The sequence below is a fragment of the Oenanthe melanoleuca genome, chromosome 6 (genome assembly GCF_029582105.1).
Source record: "Oenanthe melanoleuca isolate GR-GAL-2019-014 chromosome 6, OMel1.0, whole genome shotgun sequence".
Classification (NCBI taxonomy): Eukaryota; Metazoa; Chordata; class Aves; order Passeriformes; family Muscicapidae; genus Oenanthe; species Oenanthe melanoleuca.
This window is the reverse complement of record NC_079340.1, coordinates 26962740-26980729: the sequence shown is the minus strand read 5'-3', so window position 1 is coordinate 26980729 and position 17990 is coordinate 26962740. Positions and strand designations below refer to the sequence as shown.

The 17990-nt window shown below is 40.9% G+C and overlaps 1 protein-coding gene across 2 annotated transcripts; it reads right to left on the bottom strand.

Moving 5' to 3' along the window:
- Window positions 1-912: 912 nt before the first annotated feature.
- PLEKHS1 (pleckstrin homology domain containing S1) lies at window positions 913-17962 on the bottom strand. 2 transcript variants are annotated; one of them, XM_056494450.1, is made up of 15 exons: window positions 17862-17962; window positions 16108-16242; window positions 15620-15711; window positions 15422-15528; window positions 13974-14108; window positions 12776-12851; window positions 12004-12111; window positions 11248-11343; window positions 8063-8176; window positions 6990-7105; window positions 5520-5723; window positions 5195-5296; window positions 4691-4826; window positions 3840-3930; window positions 913-2161 (listed from the first exon to the last, which is right to left on the bottom strand). In XM_056494450.1, exons 2-14 carry the CDS (start codon window positions 16136-16138, stop codon window positions 3862-3864), a joined length of 1386 nt encoding a protein of 461 aa, XP_056350425.1. In that variant the 5' UTR covers window positions 16139-16242; window positions 17862-17962; the 3' UTR covers window positions 913-2161; window positions 3840-3861. The 2 variants fall into 2 exon arrangements, with proteins under 2 accessions (XP_056350425.1, XP_056350427.1); XM_056494452.1 differs by having other exon boundaries at window positions 8063-8173.
- Window positions 17963-17990: the final 28 nt, after the last annotated feature.

Below are 17990 nucleotides of genomic sequence, written 5' to 3'. Positions count from 1 at the left end.
GATGCAAATGTGCCTGAAACCACTTATTGAATTTTACTGAGTGTGTGTGAGGAAGTGGCTCTACTGAGGTCACCAGAAAATCTGGGGTAAAACACAGATTAAGCACCTGGTGTCCCCAGCTCACCACAGATCCACTCTCTCTGCAGTGTGCACGGTATCATCACTCTCCTTTATTGCAGTTGCTCCTGTTTGAATCCCTTTGCAGAAATTCCAGCCACACTGAAGTATGTCTGGCTGCTGTTTAGCTATCCCTATTAGATATGTAGGTATTTATTTAGATATCCCTATTATATATCCCCCAGGATATCCTCCAATCCCCCAGGCTGGAGATAGCAACTCTAATAAGAGAATTAAGCATTACACAAAGCTTTTGTCTGGCTCACTTCAGGGTGGACACTGCACAGCCCTTCCTGGCTGGACTCATTTTCCTGCAGGACTTGTGCTCTCCTGATCACTTTATGATCCAGCCCCAGTTCTCAGGAGTGCTGCCCTTGGGAGGAAGTGTGGAGGTTGTGTGGTCTGGTTTGTGCTTTCTGCTCAATAGGCTTTTTATTTTTCTTAACTTCAATGGCCTCACATCAATTCAGAGACTTCCCTTACCATCACTTTCTGTCTCTTCCAGGACTCTTTTCTCCTGGGCAATTGCCATCTTCCTAGCTAGATGCTGGTAGAAAAAGCATGATTCATGTTTGGGAATCCAAGGGGAAATATTAGCAGCCACTAATGAGTGAATGCAGCATAGGAATGTGCCACAAATTAACAGCCAGAGAAACAACCTAAATCTTTATTTAAGTGTAGCTTTTTAAAAAAAGTTTAGTGACTCAGCTGCAGATTACTGGGAAGTTATAGGTAATCTTTGCATGACAAGGAGGGGCTATATTAGGACAAAATGAGGTGTTTTGCAGCATACAATGTGTTGTAAAGTGTTAGCACATTTATTAATCACATGTAGGTGGACAACTTCACACACCCTACCAGAATTTACTGTACCAATGTCATTTCCATATTGTGTCTCTGTAAGTGTTATGAATCAGCCAATATGTGACATTAATTATCTGCATTTAGCATTGTACAAAGTGACATAATCATCTATTATGGAGTAACACATCTGTAACTGTTTACTGAAGTACAGAAGTGATCCCCCCGTTCTCTAAAATAACCTGGAATTATTCTGTACGTGCTATATCTAACCAAATCCTGATTTTGTCCAAAAGTAACATTCTTCCATGGTAAGAGGGGCAGCAGGCAGTGCTCAGCATCTGCTTCAGCAGCAGGTTCCATGGAGGTGGCTTTTCTCCCACCACCATGGGGCATCTTCTTCACTAATTCACATCTTTTGAGAAATGTTTCTCTATGAAGTTCTAGGAAATTGCTTCATGGCTTTGGATTTCTTTTTAATGAAATTATTTTAATTTCAATTTGTCATCTCCTTTGTCCATCCATAACTGGAAACACATGGCATTTGTCTCACAGTTCAGTGTCATGTGGCCATTTTCAGGAACTGTTTGAAAAAATGATGGAAGAAAGCAGGATGATTGGTCTAAGAAAAAGAGAAGGGAGAACTGGTAGAAAACCACCTTCCATAATGATGATTTCTCTGCAGACAGTGGCAATCCAAATGTTCTCTATGCCCACTAAAAACAGGGTGAGAAAAAATCATGTAATTTTCTGAAAAAAAAATGTCTAGGATAAGTATTAGAAAAAAAAAATTCCTAATTTTACAGAGATATGAGTCTTGAAACAACACAACAAAGTTTGGACTTTCCTTTTCCACAGTTCAGAAGAAGAGTTGATGCAAACTTTGGCCAGGAAAGGCTGAGGATGAGATCCTGAGTAGATGCTGTTGAAGTAGGTGATGTGTGATTTCAGGATTCAGGCCATGGGGACTGTGCTAGCAGACTGACAGAGTTACAGGGCTGGAAGAAGCCCTGTGCAGTGGTAGTGCAGTGGTAGCCATCCCATCCCATCCCTCTGGGGCTCCTTAGGCAGAAATGGATTTGCTGTGCTCAAAGCAGCAGTGCAGAGCAAAGCATCCCATAGCAGCTTTGGAGAAGAGCTCCCAAGGAATGTGTTTTCTGCATTTTCAGCCTCTGTAGCTCCAGAACTGGGAGTTCCCTCTGTATTTATGCAGAATTCAGCACAAACAGGCCTTTGAACACCCCTGAAACAGCAAAATCAAAATGTGATCTTTTCCATCTTGAGAAGCAAGCATGTCCCAAACACTCTTATCTCAAAAGCAGAAGTGACAGGCTGTGGAAACATTCAGTCTGGAAATTAATCTTTTGAACAGGAGCTGAGTCTGAATAGATTATATACATATTTGTGTTTGCCTGTTTTGAGTTACACTATACTGTTTTCATCTTCAGCTCAATAAAATTTTATAACGATTTTTTTTAAAGTTCAGCACATTTGTCAAATTTACTATTAAAGTAAGTTGCAGCAATGCTGATTTTTTGTGAGTGTAATTCCTTACTGGAGTAGCCAAATTGGCCTTATTCAATTGGAGGCTGGATAAATACCTCCTTTGAGCCAAATCCACCTTAATCAAAGCTTATATAAATCTCTTAATGTCAGTAATCCTGTGCCTGCTAAACCCAGTAGTTATTTTGGTTGTATCTGGCAAGATAAAATTATCACTACTCAAACCCAGTGATTCTGTTTGTTGCCACATCACTGTATATTGTCAGTCTCTATTTTACAGCAATATGTGTGTGTAAAAATTCACACACAATGTGTCTGTGTTCATACAGGGCACAGGGATGTGTTCTGCCATGTCACACCATGGTGCTGTAAGCAGCAGAGGACAGGACAAAACTCCCTTTTGGCATCCACTGCAGCACTCCTGAAGGCAGTTCCTCATCCATTTCCTTTTGGTGTGCTATCAGCTGAAAATTGGTCATGTTTCTGTGGTAGCAATGTGAGGAAGGCATGTCCACAAATAAATATTCACAGGAAATATTCTTGTTTGGGAAACAAATCAGCACTTGCTCTGGAAATCCTGCTGCACTAGTAGCATCCCTGTGGTACTGCTTGGTAGCATCCAGACATCCTCTGTGGGAAACAGTGAACTCTGTTTGCACTGGGGGGAGAGCACATGCCTTCAGCTACATCATTTCCCTCCATGGTTCTCCCAGTCTTTACCAGGAACCCTTTCACAGAGCAGCCAGCCCTTCTCTCTCCCAAATCCATTCATTCCTTTTTCACTTAGGGCTTATTTTGGATGTCAGTGAACCCAAAGGTGCTCCAGACACATTTCCTTTTCTCTAACCAGCTCTTCTTTCTGTCATCCCTTGGATGTACTTTTGTGGCTGTATCATAAGAGGGGCATAACACAAAAGAGGTCCCACCAAATCACTACACAATATTTTATATACCAGCCTTTCCTCCAACACTGCAGCTCTTAGCTCACTTGAGCCTTTTTGTAGCTAAGGAGAATCCAAGGAAAACACAGCTTTAGTCCAAATGCTCATTGTCTTCCCACCTCTAACTGATCAGGAGTTCAGTAATAAATCATTGTAACTCAGTGTAAAGAGGTGAGCAGAGGCACCAACCAGTATTTTCTGCTGAAATGAAAAGTATACACAGTGCAAAGGTCACTTAAATTATCTGACAATCATTTTCTCTCATGTTACAGAAATACATGCCAACATGAAATATAAGACAAATACATGCCATTCATGCCACAAAATGAGTTATTAGGACAGAAAACAAAATCTGCATTCTCTGTTCTGTGCACATCAGCAGCAAGAGATGCCTGGCAGCTCAAGAAGATGATTATCTCTGTATTCCATACATCACTTTCTCCTCCCTGATCTTCTCCCTTGAGTTTTGGCACTTACTTAATCATTGAGGTCTTTTTTTTCAGGAACATGAGCAGCCTTTAGCATGGAAGATGTCTGAATGTGGAATCCTGCATACAGTAAGTTTCACCTTAAAAAAGAAAAAAAAAAGGCATTTTTATAGCTTGTTATATCTGATCAACATTTATGCAACTATCTTACTTGTACTTGAACTAGCTAAATAAAAATTCCCCATTAAGAGAGATGAGTTTTTTTTTTTTTTCCTTGCTGAGACTAGCTTTCCTTTCTTTAGATGGCAATAGCATCTCATGACCTCAACTTTCTCAGCAGAATTCAAAAATGAATGTGTTTGGATATGGGTCATGAACCCGAATACTGAAATATGAGTTCAGAAACACACTGGAGATCACAGCTGGGTTAAAGAATATCTTAGAAATGTCCCATGTTCTTCAAAAAACACAATCTCATACAGAGGTGTAGAGCTTGATAAGCAATAGGACACAAGAGTCCAGGGCTCTGTCCTCAATACCAAAAACCATTATAAGCAGCCACACATCTACTGGAGGCAAAGATTTATTTCCCAAAACTTGCAATTTATATGCATAGGCAAAAAAATCCCAAGTAACTCTTGGTTATGGTTGCCCAGAAACATCTCTTGGTGTTGCTCAAACTCTTCAAGTTCTGCAGTGCTGGCCTTGCATTCCCCACACAGCTCAGGAGTACAAGACACCACATCAGAATGATGCTGAGGAGATATTTGGTGCTAGAGTTACTCATGCCAAACCTAGACCAGAGTAAACTGGTTTGGATTGACCCTCTTGAAATGCAAAAAAAGGGAATTGCTTTCTCATTTGGCTCAATACATTTGAGTCAAGGTTAGCCAAGCTCACCTCCTTTCTGGTGGACCTGCTGATGAAGAAGTAAGCTTCCTCCACACCCTGGGGCTGCAGATCATTAACAGCCACCACATGGTCCCCGTGGTTAAACAAACAGCCCAGCCTGCAAGGACCAGCCCACTGGGAAACGCTGTGGAGCACAGACAGTAAAGGAAACACACAGGGATTCAGTCAGTGCAGTGCAGGCAGGACTGCACTGATGGGCTGCCCTCTGGAAGTGACACCTGTGCTCAGTGACTTTGTAACTTTCTGATCTGATTCTGATTGCAACCATCACTAATTATTACACAGCATGCTGGACTCTGTAGAGACCTTCAAAACAGCATTTGAAATACAAACTCAAGTACACAAAGAATGAGAGAGCAGGAGGAATCCCTGAAGTGCCAACAAGCACTGCCCCTGCTCTGTTCTGCCCTGCCAAAACTGCACAGTTGAACACTTCTGTGCCTGTCACTTGCTCCCATCTCACAGGCACTGTCACAAGACATCCAGACTTACCATATTCGTCCTGCTGCTTCAGTAAGTTTTAGGTAATTGTTAATATCAGCCAGGGGTACGAAAATATCCAGTTTCTGCAGCTGCATCTCATCTGTAACTTGACTGAGAGAAAAACATCAGAGACCACAGAATCACAGAACAGCTCAAATTGGAAGGGATCCATAAGGATCATTGAGTCCAACTCCCTGCTCCTCGCAGACTCCTTAAAACTAAGTGCTATGACTAAGAGCATCATCCAAGTGCCTCTGGAATGCTGACAGGCTTGGCAAGATGGAGCCCATGAACACATTTGTCTTCTCTGCAACCAGCTGGAGAAGACACTTACCTGAGCAGGATAGACAAGTGAACCACTGAGAGGGGTAAAGAGTTTTGTCTTCTCTGGAGGGTTGGCTTCAGGTTTATGCTGCTTTCTGGGAATTTTGTGTCTTTGTCTGCTTCCAAGCCTCTTGGGCTGTTGTTCTGGCATTTGGGAGGGGATGGGAGCCCATCACGTCTGCACGTGAGCTGGCATCTCTCATCCAGCAGCTTACTAAAGAGGAATGATGATAAAAATTAATGGGTTTGACAATTCCAAGCACTCTTGCTGTTTTTGAAGATGGATCAAGCAGCCCTCAATAAAGCAAAGAATAACAAGTTCTTGTAGAATATCCAGTGGACAAAATAAAATCTAAGTAAAATAAACAGCCCTTCTAAAAATGGACCATAAATCTCAAAATAAACGTTTTCAGTATGCAAAAACTATTTATTAAGCCTGGAAACATTTCAGCTCACAGCATGCCTCGACAAAGAAACTGAGTACAGATTGTTGGACTTGGCTGTACTGGGTTCTGCAGGGATGTAAAGCTATCTCTTGGGAGATGTGATAACTCAGAACTACTTGAACTCCTTTTAGTTTTATTTGATAAGCTTAATATTACTTGGAGCTGCCTCCCCATTGTGCCCCAAACAAGGCTGGGGTTAGTAGCAAAAGCTGCTCTTGGTATATTTTAACTCAGATGGCATAACCTTGTGAGGATTTTATAGTAATCCCATTTAGGGGGTCCCAAAGACACAGTCAAGCTTGAATTAATCTGTTGGGGTTGACTGGCTAGTGGGTCTGCATTTCCAGTTGCCTCCCTCCATGTGGACTAATATCTGACTGACTGTAGGTGTCAGCTAACAGCTGCTAGCTCAGGAGGAGCTTTATCCTGCAGGCACAATTCTCTTCAGTATTCAGTGCTATCTTGTGGAGGTTGTAAAGTTTTCTTGTGGCCCTAAAACTGTGACACAAAGTCCAGTGAAGTGGCAAACACTGTACCTTCAAAATACACAGCGACAGAGCTGCTCTTTGGATGGCAAAATAAAAGGAAATTCATGTCCTAAGTCACATAACTTCTTAATGGAAAATTTGGGAGCTAATGCCCCATCTCTACCTTTCTCTTTTGACCTCTGGATAATGCTGCCTGCTTTGGAGAGCACCTGTCTGAAAGGTTGTTGGAGTTTGGCTGCAGTGACTCAGTAAAGTGGTGAGCTGTTGTGTCATGAAAACTCAGAAAAAGTATGAGTCAACAAAAGCTGCTGCATTGTATAGTCAGAGCCTGTGTAGGTGCAGGAGTCTGCAGTGTGAGCTTAAATTTCATGTTGATGAGTTTGAATTTGACTCCAGTTGTCCCATGAGTGCTGAACTTTCTGAAGTCCCAACATTCAAACAAGATGCAGCCTCTAGATCTTGTTATGCAAATACCAGAGATGTCAGCTCTATCTCTATTGCTATGTAGCTTTTAATTTCAAAAACATGAATGAAGTTGTTACTTACAGTGATTTCATTGACATGTAAATGTTCTCCTTTACTGGGTTGCTCTGCACTGGCATCTCTTGCACAGGAACATCAGACTCAGCTGTAGGGTCAGGATTTGACACTTCAGTAGTGCACTGTCAGGAACACACAGCAATTTAAGATATTAATGTCATTGCCTACAAAAGAAACTCCATTAATTTCCTTATTTTGTTCAGTGCTCATGCTGTTTAAACATATTGGCTAATATAGCCTGGGTTTCTTTAAATCAGTCAATTCCCAGGTGCTTGAAACTTGCAAGTTAATGCTGGAATTATTGGCACTGCCAGACTGGGACATGACCAGCTATATTCTGAAGTACTGCCACAGAAAAAATAAACAACAACAACAACAACAACAAAATGTTGCCTTTTAATTTAAGCAGGCTGAAAAAGGAGACTTCCCCTTTGGGTGTGCTTGACTTAGAGCACTTAGATTATATGACCACATGGCCATTGTCAATGTCCTTTAGTCAGATGTACAGTCTGAGACTTCTGCAGAAAACTGACCACTAATTGCATGGGAAGCCTAGAGAAATTAGCCTTCCAAACTGAGTGTCAAAATTTGTATCAAATTAACAGCACGATTTTCCCTGCTGCCTTGTTTCACAGTGAAATGTAGATACCAAAATGTACTGCAGTCTTTTAAAAGTGCTGCTTTTATGCAGCTTATTGGTGCTGCAACAGAATTACATTTCAAAAGATATAAAACTAATGTACTGTTACATTCTCTAAATGAAGTTTTCACTTTCAGAAAAAGAAACAACTCTACCCCACTATATAATAGGCAAAAGTAATTTACAATGAAACAGTCAATTTGGAGAATTTCAACAAAATCAGCAATGTTTTTGTCAAAATGCCACTTTGCACCAGGAAGATCCTTTGAATGAGTCTAGCATATTTTTTTCTTGTATAAATGAAAGCTCTATTAGCTATTGCTTTATCTATATATTCCTTTTGCAAGGTACAAGTGGTTCCTCCTACCAGTTCCTCTTTGGCTCATTTAATGTCTCCTGTGTCCTTGGAGGTGTTAACAGACCACAGTTGATAAACTACCTGTGCCAAAACATTGCTGGGAGTTTGGTAATAATCTTCTTCATCCTTTTTGATGCTTTCCTCTGGATCTGACAACAGCAGATTTTCCTCACTCTTTCCCAGAGTTTTATCCTGCTGAAAGAATGGGTTTGTATTTAGCAGGCTCAGTAACACAGATTAACGTGCATTTTTCCTTTTTGCGGAGAAGTAACAGAATCAGCAAATATTCACAGAATACGTGGTAAAAAACATTTCTCCTTGAAGTGAGATATGCTCAGAGCCAGCCTGTTCTAGATACAAGGTTTCTATATCTGTGCTCCTGCCCATAATTTTGAAATTCAATGCACACAGAAAGAACCAGCCACAGCTATTGGTATTTCTCATAGATGGATTAGTGGTAACCAGGCTGTTGCAATTGATTTCATGATCACAGCCGGTTATTTTGTTTGAAAATCAACTGTTTTAAACACTTTGTGTATGAACCTGCATGAATTTAGAGTCCCACGTGTGGAAAAAAAATTCTTTTTATAATCAGTTCTGAAATTCTTATATTATGAAGAAAATCTGTAGGAAATCTAGGGGTGAATTGGGATATATTTGTCCTTTTTAAGCAGCTTTTAACTATCATAGAGAATGAATTTGGGATTTCCCTGGCTAATGAGAAATTTATTATCTCATACTTCTCTGTGAATAAAAAGACACTACAGAAGGCTGGAGCTCTGACATAGGATCCTTTGTGTCCTGAGTGACATTCTGCCTTCATAAATACCTGAAACATTAAATTTGAGGCAATTTGGTAAGCCAAGGAGAAATTAATGCCTCCACCAAGTTTACCTTTTCAAGTCACAAAGATAAATTATTTATTTTTATGTCTCCTTGTTGACTTCAGTGTAGTGAAGAGTATGGTAATTAGTATTTAGCTGCCTCACAGTTAAATTCTCTGAGCCATGCTTGTGATGCAACTGTTTTTTATCTCTACACCTACATCCTTGATTTCCATGGTGATAATTTGAATAACTGCTAAATATGCCACGAATATATTACTGTTTTCAAGGTAAAGTAAATTAAACTAATTACTTTCTTACAAGTTACAAGAAGAAACTGGAAATGAATATTAATTAAGGATGATTATTGTATTTTTTTTTTCCTTCTTGGTTTCCATCTTGCCTTGATAGCATTAAGATCAACTCATGCCATGGGAGTCAGGACAAACTTCAAATGTCTGTTGAATCATAATATGGATTTACATTGGAGAGAAAATAGACTATGGAGAAAATTTGCTGTAGCAAAATATAGAAATGAATCTCGGAGAACAACTGAGTCATTGATTACCTATAAGCTCCTTAAGGAAAAATATATATTGCCCTTAGAGAGAGGAATCCCTCTTTCAAAAAATCAGGTGTGGAACAGATCCCAAGGGTGCCCTGTTGCCTGCAAAACAGGAATGCACAGTACAGGGTGATGCAAGGCAGGGCTGCTAATTTTGATGCATTTCAGATGTTGAAAGCTGTGTATCAAAACAGCTGATACTGAATTGCTGAGTCAGATGAGGTTTGGCAGCTCCAAAGGGTGGGTTGAGAAGGAGCCAGGTCCCCACATCCCTCCAGGGTCCCTGCCAGCATGACAAGAGCCACTGACATGGAGAATCCTGTTTGCATGAGTGACAACTACTTAACAAAGAGTTTTCCAGGTCTGGGCCTGGATGAGGGAACCACCAATAAAAAGCAAAACACATCAGATGGGGAAATGAGGAGTCACACTGCTAAAAAGAAGTAAATACAAGGAATTATCTAGGAAGTCAGTTGTCTACATGTCACTGAGCAGAGAATAGGTCTGGAGATGTTAGCAGATGTTAAACTTATGAGGCAAGAGAAATATTTTTATCCCATGAACAAACATTGTTGGTTCTTGTTCTCTATACAGCAAGGTTATTTATTTTCACACATGCCAAAACAGAAACATGAGCTTTGTGCTATTCCCTCTGCTTCAGGCTAAAAAGCTAAAATCCAAATTCCTTATCTTTTAACCCTCATGGTCAGCCTGTCCTAGCCTGAACAGCTGCATATAATACCTGCCCTCTGAGGCATCATAGGTATGAGAAGAATTAATGAATTAGACTGAAAAGGCATGCACAAGGAAGAGACACAAAGAAATTCTTGACATATACCCAGAGCAGGACTGGTTAAAATCAGACCAAGGGTTAAGTCAGTGCATTTCAGAGCTCAGACTCATTTCAGAGCTCAGACTCACAACTGAATTACTGCAACTTTATAAAGTACTGTGCATCAGCTGAGCTATGCTGACTGCCCATGGCATTGCAATGTAGTTTCAGCTATTCACTTCTTCCCACCAAATTTAGCTGTATTATCTCATACTTGCTGTCAGCCTCTATGCAAGGATGGTGATTGCAGCATGTGATTTACCACCCTGTTAGCTGTGACAGCAGAACAAATCCTTTGCCCTGTATCTCAGCCACTGCAGGTCATAGTTCAATGCATAAATTGTCAATACAGATGGGTTTAAGCTGCAGAGTGCTGTGGTAGAGCCTTGGTCATGCCTTCTGTCCTCTTGACTGCTGTAAAGGCTGAAATCCACAACAGGGGAAAACTGCTGCAGGCACTAGCTCAGGGAACACAGGTCAGAACACTTAGCCAGTAATACAAGATAACATTCATCTTTTTATCTTTCCAAATCACTCCTGCTAGATATGGAAGTGAAATGACTTGGAGACATATTAATGCTGACAGAAGGTCAGTTCTAAGATGTGCCTCAATTTAACAAGCTCTTGTTCTGTAATTTAGTTACATCGACTCGATTGCTACTGGCAAAGGCTGAAGAAATAAACCATTTAGGAAGAACTGTGGCACAGCTGAGAAATGTGCAGAGAGGGACAAATCCCTCTCTCAAATTTCTTCATCAAGTTTGAGAGAGCAGCCACAAGTTCCAGCTGCTGCACAGAGGCCCTGAGGCTCTGACTCCAAAACTCCCAAACAAACTCAGGTATTTCAAGCAGGATTTTAGATAATTTTCAGTGGTAAACAAGAAAACAGACTAAATATTTAGGAAACTTTCACAGTGGAAATCAACTCGATGTGCTAGGAAAGTAGGTGGATAATCTGTAGTCACAGATATCCAGGTGAGATAAAAGCCAATATTCACTTCTGCAGACAGAACAAGGCAAGAGCTGTTTGATTTGTTCTGCTCACCAGGCTTGGAAAAACTTCTCTTGGTGAGTCACACCGAGCCTGATGGGGGCCAGGATCTGAATAAGGCCTGTTCTTGTCTTCTGAGGAACCATTCTCCTGTATACAAAGGAAAAAAGTTGACTCCTCATAAAGATACACTGGGGGTGCTTGACCCACATTCAGCTTCCTCTGCCAGGCCATTTTCACAGAGTGCAGTGGATACAGAAACCCAGCAATTCCTTGGCTGCTGTTTCATCCTGATACCTGCACTGCAATTGCTGTGGGACAGCAGCAATGCTCCCCCTCCATTCTATTTAAATATTGAGGGGAAAGTCAGTAAGGCAGAGAGGAATTGGATCTGAACTCTCCTCTGAGCTTTGCAGCCTAAAAAGAGATTGATAAATAAAAGCACAATCACAAATCAGGAGGAATGTGGCTAGCAGCTGCCAAAACAATCATCACATGCCCCTGCCAAGGCATGTCAAAGCAAATCTTCAGGAGTTTACTTAATGTGCACTAACATTTGCCAGTCAGGTGAGACAACCAGTGATTACTGTCTCTTTGCCCTCACTCACATGCAGACTTGCCCCAAAACTATTTCCCTTGTGAGGATTTTGTGGTGTTACCATCCAGGTCCTACCCAGGAGCCAGAAAAACCACCCAGGTACCCACTGCAGAAACTCTGAATAACTTCTGATGGGAAAAAACAGCCATGAGAAAGAAATTTCACAGTCAATGCCCAGGCACAGACTCATTAAGGAGAGTTAATTTGTTTACCTTCTGGTAGCTTTGCCTGTCTGGAAAGTTAGTCATATCTATAGAATTAAAGGACAGTGGCAAAGAGGAAGGCCTGCTTCTGACTTCTGGATTTGGAAGATCTTGGTTCTAGAAATAAGGGAAAAGCAGAATAAGAAAACAGACACCTGTTGGGTGTGGGCTAAAATATACTGACACATCTCACCAGAGCAAATTGTATTTCCAATGGCTCAGAGGCATTGTCTGCATGGCATTTTTCAGGCAGACATAAATTTGCCCTGCTTGCAATTTGAGCTGTCTGGAAGCTGCAGAGATGTGAGTACTTAGTGCTGAGCCTAAACTGGTGGGCCTGGCTGGCTGACAAGGCACAGAATCTTGGGCCTGAGCTTGAGCCACCAGGGCTTCCAGGTGATTTGTAACACTGACAGGCTGATGTAAAGCAACATGTAAATATGTCTGAAATGCACCCAGTAAATATAACACACAAGTTTTCACTCTGATGCATCAAAGGTGCTGTTCATTGCAGCATAATATCCATCCCCCTCTCTTTTCCATATGGCTTGTTCTTCAAAGAGATTTCTCCAGTGTAAAATCAACCCCAGTGCAGGCAGACTGTGCAAGGCTTGCCTGATGCAAAAAGCCAGGGTACAGGATTTATATGAAAATGAATTTCTGAATAACCAAGGTCAGAGGCAATTTGCAAGACAAAGATCAGGAAAATTCCTTTGCACAGTTCTGTAATGAAAAAAAAAAATGCCTTTTTTTTCTAAAATAAAATACAGTAACACGTCACCTGAGGGCAGCATCCACTTCTTTCGTCCTCCCTGCAGATTGAAGATATCAGAGTGACCCAGTCCTCTATTTCCTGCCTGAAGTTGGAAGAAGAATGAAAACTTACTGACATGTAACACACAAGGGCAATCCTTTTGCCTGCCTACTTCTTCCTGTGGGGCCAAAAACAAAAATTCCTGAGATCAAGGGGGAAACCCTGCACCTGCCTTTCAGAAAAGAGTGCTTTGTGGTCATAGCCAGATGGCAAAGTCTGACTCAGAGAGCTAACAAGGCTTGGGAATGCATTTGGGCCATCAGGATGAGAAACACACCATGGAAGGATGGTTGAAGCTGTTTTTCATGCTTGCAGTGGATTTATTTGGATTAATTCTGGAATGTTTCCCACTGAGTGTGGCTGTGAGAGCCGTGCCCAGGGGGAGGGCGTTGGGTGGCACGCTCAAGTAGCACTCAGGTATGTGTTTTTCTTCTTATCAGAATTTCACACATCAGCTGCTCTTCTGCAAAAAGGCAAAAATTCCCCTGACACGCTCGTGATTGGGAAACTGAAGAGGAGATGCTGGGAATCAGCAGCACAGGAGCACTGTGACAAACACCCTCCTCCCTCACCTGACTGAGCTTTGGCTGATCACCCCCACAGAAACACCCCTGCTCAGGACTCAATTCCAGCCTGAAAAAGCAGGGACTGCACCACCCTGCTGCAGCAAAATCCCCAGTCAGAACTTCTGGGATCTGTTTTCCTTCAGGAGAATTTCCCCCTTAATTAATAACCTAATTCTCAGGCAATATTATTCCCTGTGATTTATCCATGAGGAGCAGAACCTTTTCTAACTCCCAGGAGCTGCTGGGTGAGAAGGCAAAGGTCTCTGCTATTTGCTATTCTCTAAGCAGCACAGTCTGAAATGGCACTGCCATGCTGAGACACTGCCACTGCCACCCCCACAGGGAAGGGGAGCTCACCTGCCTGAACCAGCAGAAAATCAACATAGCTATGAGTAAGGGGAGGAAATGCCATAGAAAAAAGCTGTTTTCCATTGGGTCAGGCAGCTGAATGCCCTCATCCCAGAGCTGTGCCATCACAGAAGGGAAGGCAGTGGCTGTGAAGAGCAGGGTCCTGCCTTGGGGCAGCAGCTTAGTGCTGCTAGCATTAGTTTAAACACTAGTTTAACACAACTGTCACACTGACACCTTGCTCTGCCCACCTGCTGTCCCCAATGAAGTAGTAACGTCTGTTTCCAGTGCTGATGGACATCACCTGCTCAGGAAGGCATTTGAACATCTTCCTCACCGTTTCCATAATTTCAGCATTACTTATGCCAACTTCAATACTTATCATTCTGTGAAGAAAACCATATGAAACACCCCATATAGCTATACACAGTTACATACAAATAGACATGCATATGTGTATGCCTGTCCATATTATACTCCAAGCACAGTATAATATTATGAGATCTGCAAGGGAAAAGTTCAACATTTTTCCACAGAAAAAAGTGCTCAAGAAAATAAATGTACACATTCAAAAGAGGTGGTCTTTCAGTGAAGAAAATCTCCAGGCAAAAATATAAAATTAAGTTTTTCAAAGTGCCCAGACTGTGGATGCTCATTTCTGGAAAAGGGGGCTTTTGGTTTAATTCAGAATCTTGAGAAGAAACAATATTTAAAAAAAATTATTGTGGAAGTTTTTTAACCACTATAAAACAATAGATTTGATTTGAAACTAATTGTATATTAATAGTGTTTTAATAGAGGGGAAGAGGAACAGAAGTACTCTTAATGGATACTTGAAACACTTGAAGCACTACTTCCATTAACTTCCAAGAAGCCAAATTAATAAAAGTAATAACAACAATAATTATGGTAATAATGTAACCACAGACCACTGAGCAAGCTGCAATACTTTTGAAAGCCTCCTTTTAATCCTTTTAATGGAAGAAGCACAACAGCAATGTGGTTAGTGACCTCCATGCCTAACAATTCCAGGAGCCTGGAGTATTAACCTCTAGAACTGACAGAAAAATATTTACATTTCCCATTGCATTTTCTGTTTCCCTTGCACAAATCTCATACTATCCATGACATGGCAGAGGTTGCCAGTCCAAAGCCAGTGACACTCAGCCTTGCTGCAGCTGGCACCAGGAATGAAATGACCAACCCAAACGAGACAACAGAGCCATTTCTTGGAAGAGTAAGAGGCAAAGAGCAACCACAATCAGGTTTCTGAGAAAGCCAGGAGACCTTTGCACAAACCTGCAAGGCACTTTCTGAAGCTGTAAGCAGGGAAAGGGTGTGTGCCACAGCTGAGGGTGGCATAGCCTGTCCTCACAGGAGGTAAAATATGTTCTGCTGCAGGAGCACAGCCTGGGACCATGGAGCCAAGCCAGGTATCCCATTGGCAGATACAGCACAACAATCACTCACACAAAACTAAATTACAACAAAGCAATTCAGGATTTTCACTTCTACATATCACAGTTGCACCCAAAGCCTACAAATCCCAAAGGACTCTTTTGTGGAATTCATTGGGTTTGAATCAAGAACCCAATCCTCCCTTGTCCAGTCAGCAGCAAGTGCTTGTACAATCAGTGGCCATTGAAGAGTGCTGGTACATGATTTAAAATAAAAAAGATGATACATTTGAGCTACATACTGATCCACAGCTATGGAGCCTTTCACGTGTTGGCCTTTTAGATACTTCAGGATGTAATTCCCTTTGCTGGATTTGGACAGGACAAAAAGACGCCTTTTCCAGGAATTCTGCCAAAGAAAAAGCAATTTGTCTCTCATTAAAATTCAGGATAGCAGTTATGAGGGATTGCTGAAATATGACTAATCTGTGCTAGCATACCTGGGAGCTGAAGAGTTGAAGAGGTGGTGATTTGATGAGGAATCCATGCTTGCAGACTCCACCTTCAGGGCAAAATGTATTTTGAATTCTCACTAATCAAAGAGAAATGAACAGCACCATTACTTAACTTGCTGCCAATTAATCTTTTTAAAAAGACCTGCTTGAACTGGAAATTGTTGCTTAGCACTGGGTTTCTGTGCTTAAATGGCCATAAGACAAACACAAATCAGTTATAAAACACAGAGCCTGATGCTAATGCTGACAACTGACCCAAACTGCAAAGTAATGATAGTGAAAATGCAGGGGCTCAGAAGATATCAAGATCTTAACTGATCTTATTTAACTTTTGGGCTCTGGTCTTATTTAGCTCCATAATTAGTGATCTGAAATGCACCCCTAAAGAAATGTATTAGTGACATTCAATCAGCTAAGGATGGATCATCTCCCAACTTTACTACTGACGAATTTTAGTACAAGAAATTTTGTACCTGCAGAATTTCTTTTACTTGTAGAAGCCATCCTGGTTATTTCTTCCACTCAGATAACAAAAAGAGCAAAAATGTTGAAGCTATATCCTTTCAGTTTGCCTGCTGCTGGGCAGCATTTCACTGCACACACAATTGCTGTTGAGAAAATAACAAAAAACTTTACAACTGTTCAGATTCATACTGATGATCAACATACATAAAATAGCCACAACTACTAATTTAAATATATTTATAAATAATTTAATATCATACTCAATTATACACTATATGCTATATTTGTTATTTTAAAATATACACTATATGCTATATTTGTTATTTTGCAATATACATTACATGCTATATTTGTTATTTTGCAATCACAAAATTACAAATAAGAAATATTGTCCATTTTTATGGACAATAAAGATGATTTGCCTGGAAGTGATGAGAGCTGCCAAGATAATTTATTTTGGCCCTTTCTTTTGCACTGGTCACAACACCTGTAATCTGGAATACTGAATCCATGTATGTCTCTGACACTGCTTTGCCAGTATGATCAGTCCTGTATAAAATTGGCATAACTTGGCCCAAAGAGTTTTAAAAATATGTAGAAAACACAATTATAATACTATGGCAATTTTAATAATTTGCAAATTTGCTGTATTAATACAATGCCTTTTCAAAAGTTTCCCCTTGTTTTACCTCAAAACTCCCACTCCCTGCAAACTCAGATCTTGGCTGGAAGTTGTTTCACCTACAAGGAGGTTGCACAGACCCTCTTGTGCCACCTGAAACCACAGAGCCTCTCCTGGGAAAACCTGGAGGATTACAAGTGCTGTTCTCTGGTTCTGTACTGAGAACTCTGGCTGCAGTGAGGGATTTAAGGGCTTTCCTCTGTTTCTGTCTCTTCAGTGATTCACTCCATGGTGCCAAAAGCAAACATGGTACAGTCAGGAGTAGGGTGGTCAGGAATGGGGTGGGTTGCACATGGAATTTTACCCCTGAGACACAACTAAAGCTATAGCATTTCATTCCTCCTGTTCCAGGCTGCAAATTTAAGTCCATCAGAGCTTTCTGCACATTTCTGTCCTTATCTGAGGTTTTTTTTGGGGAAACTTTGCAATTTTTGCCTTTTGGGGAGAAAGGCTTGTTGTACAAATGCTGTGACAAACTGTTATAAAATATCCTTCTAGAGTTTTCATCTGTTGCCTGCCAGAAAAATAAAAGGACAAAAAAGCAATTTCCAAAACTAAAAATGACTGTACACAGAGTCAATAGCAGGGGCACACCTGGGGTTGCAATGAAAGGCAATGTATTGTTCTGTTCAGTGTGACTGGCAGTCACCTCCACTGGCAAACGATGCAATTACCACAAAACAATGTTCCAAGAGTCTCTGGCAGGATGAAAGTCTCTTCTGGATGTCAGTAAAAGTCAAGATTTGCATGTGGGAAGACAAATACCTGTGAGATTAGTTGTGCTATCTCACTTTGTCTTTTGGGAAAAAGTTTTTAATTGTTACATTTAATTGTCTTTTCAAAAGAAAAGCAGCATTGTAAACAAGTTATGTCTAATTCAAAAATGCCAATTCTGTGTTTATACCCCCTCAGATTTTTGTATGCCAGGCATTCAGGGATTTGATTGCTCCAAACCTTTTGAAATGCAATGAGACACTTCATTCAAAACACAAATAAAATGCCTCAAGTCATGATGATGAAAGCTATTATAAAACTTCAAAAATTTCCAAGATAAGGAAAACAAACTGTGCTAATACTTACAAGCAAAATGTCTTCATGGTGAAGAAGGGTTTAGAGAAATACACCTTCAAGTAAATCCAGATTTCCTGTACTGCCTCCTGCAGCAAAACACGGTGTGTCCTTGCCCTGAATTGTGACTGCCCTCTTATA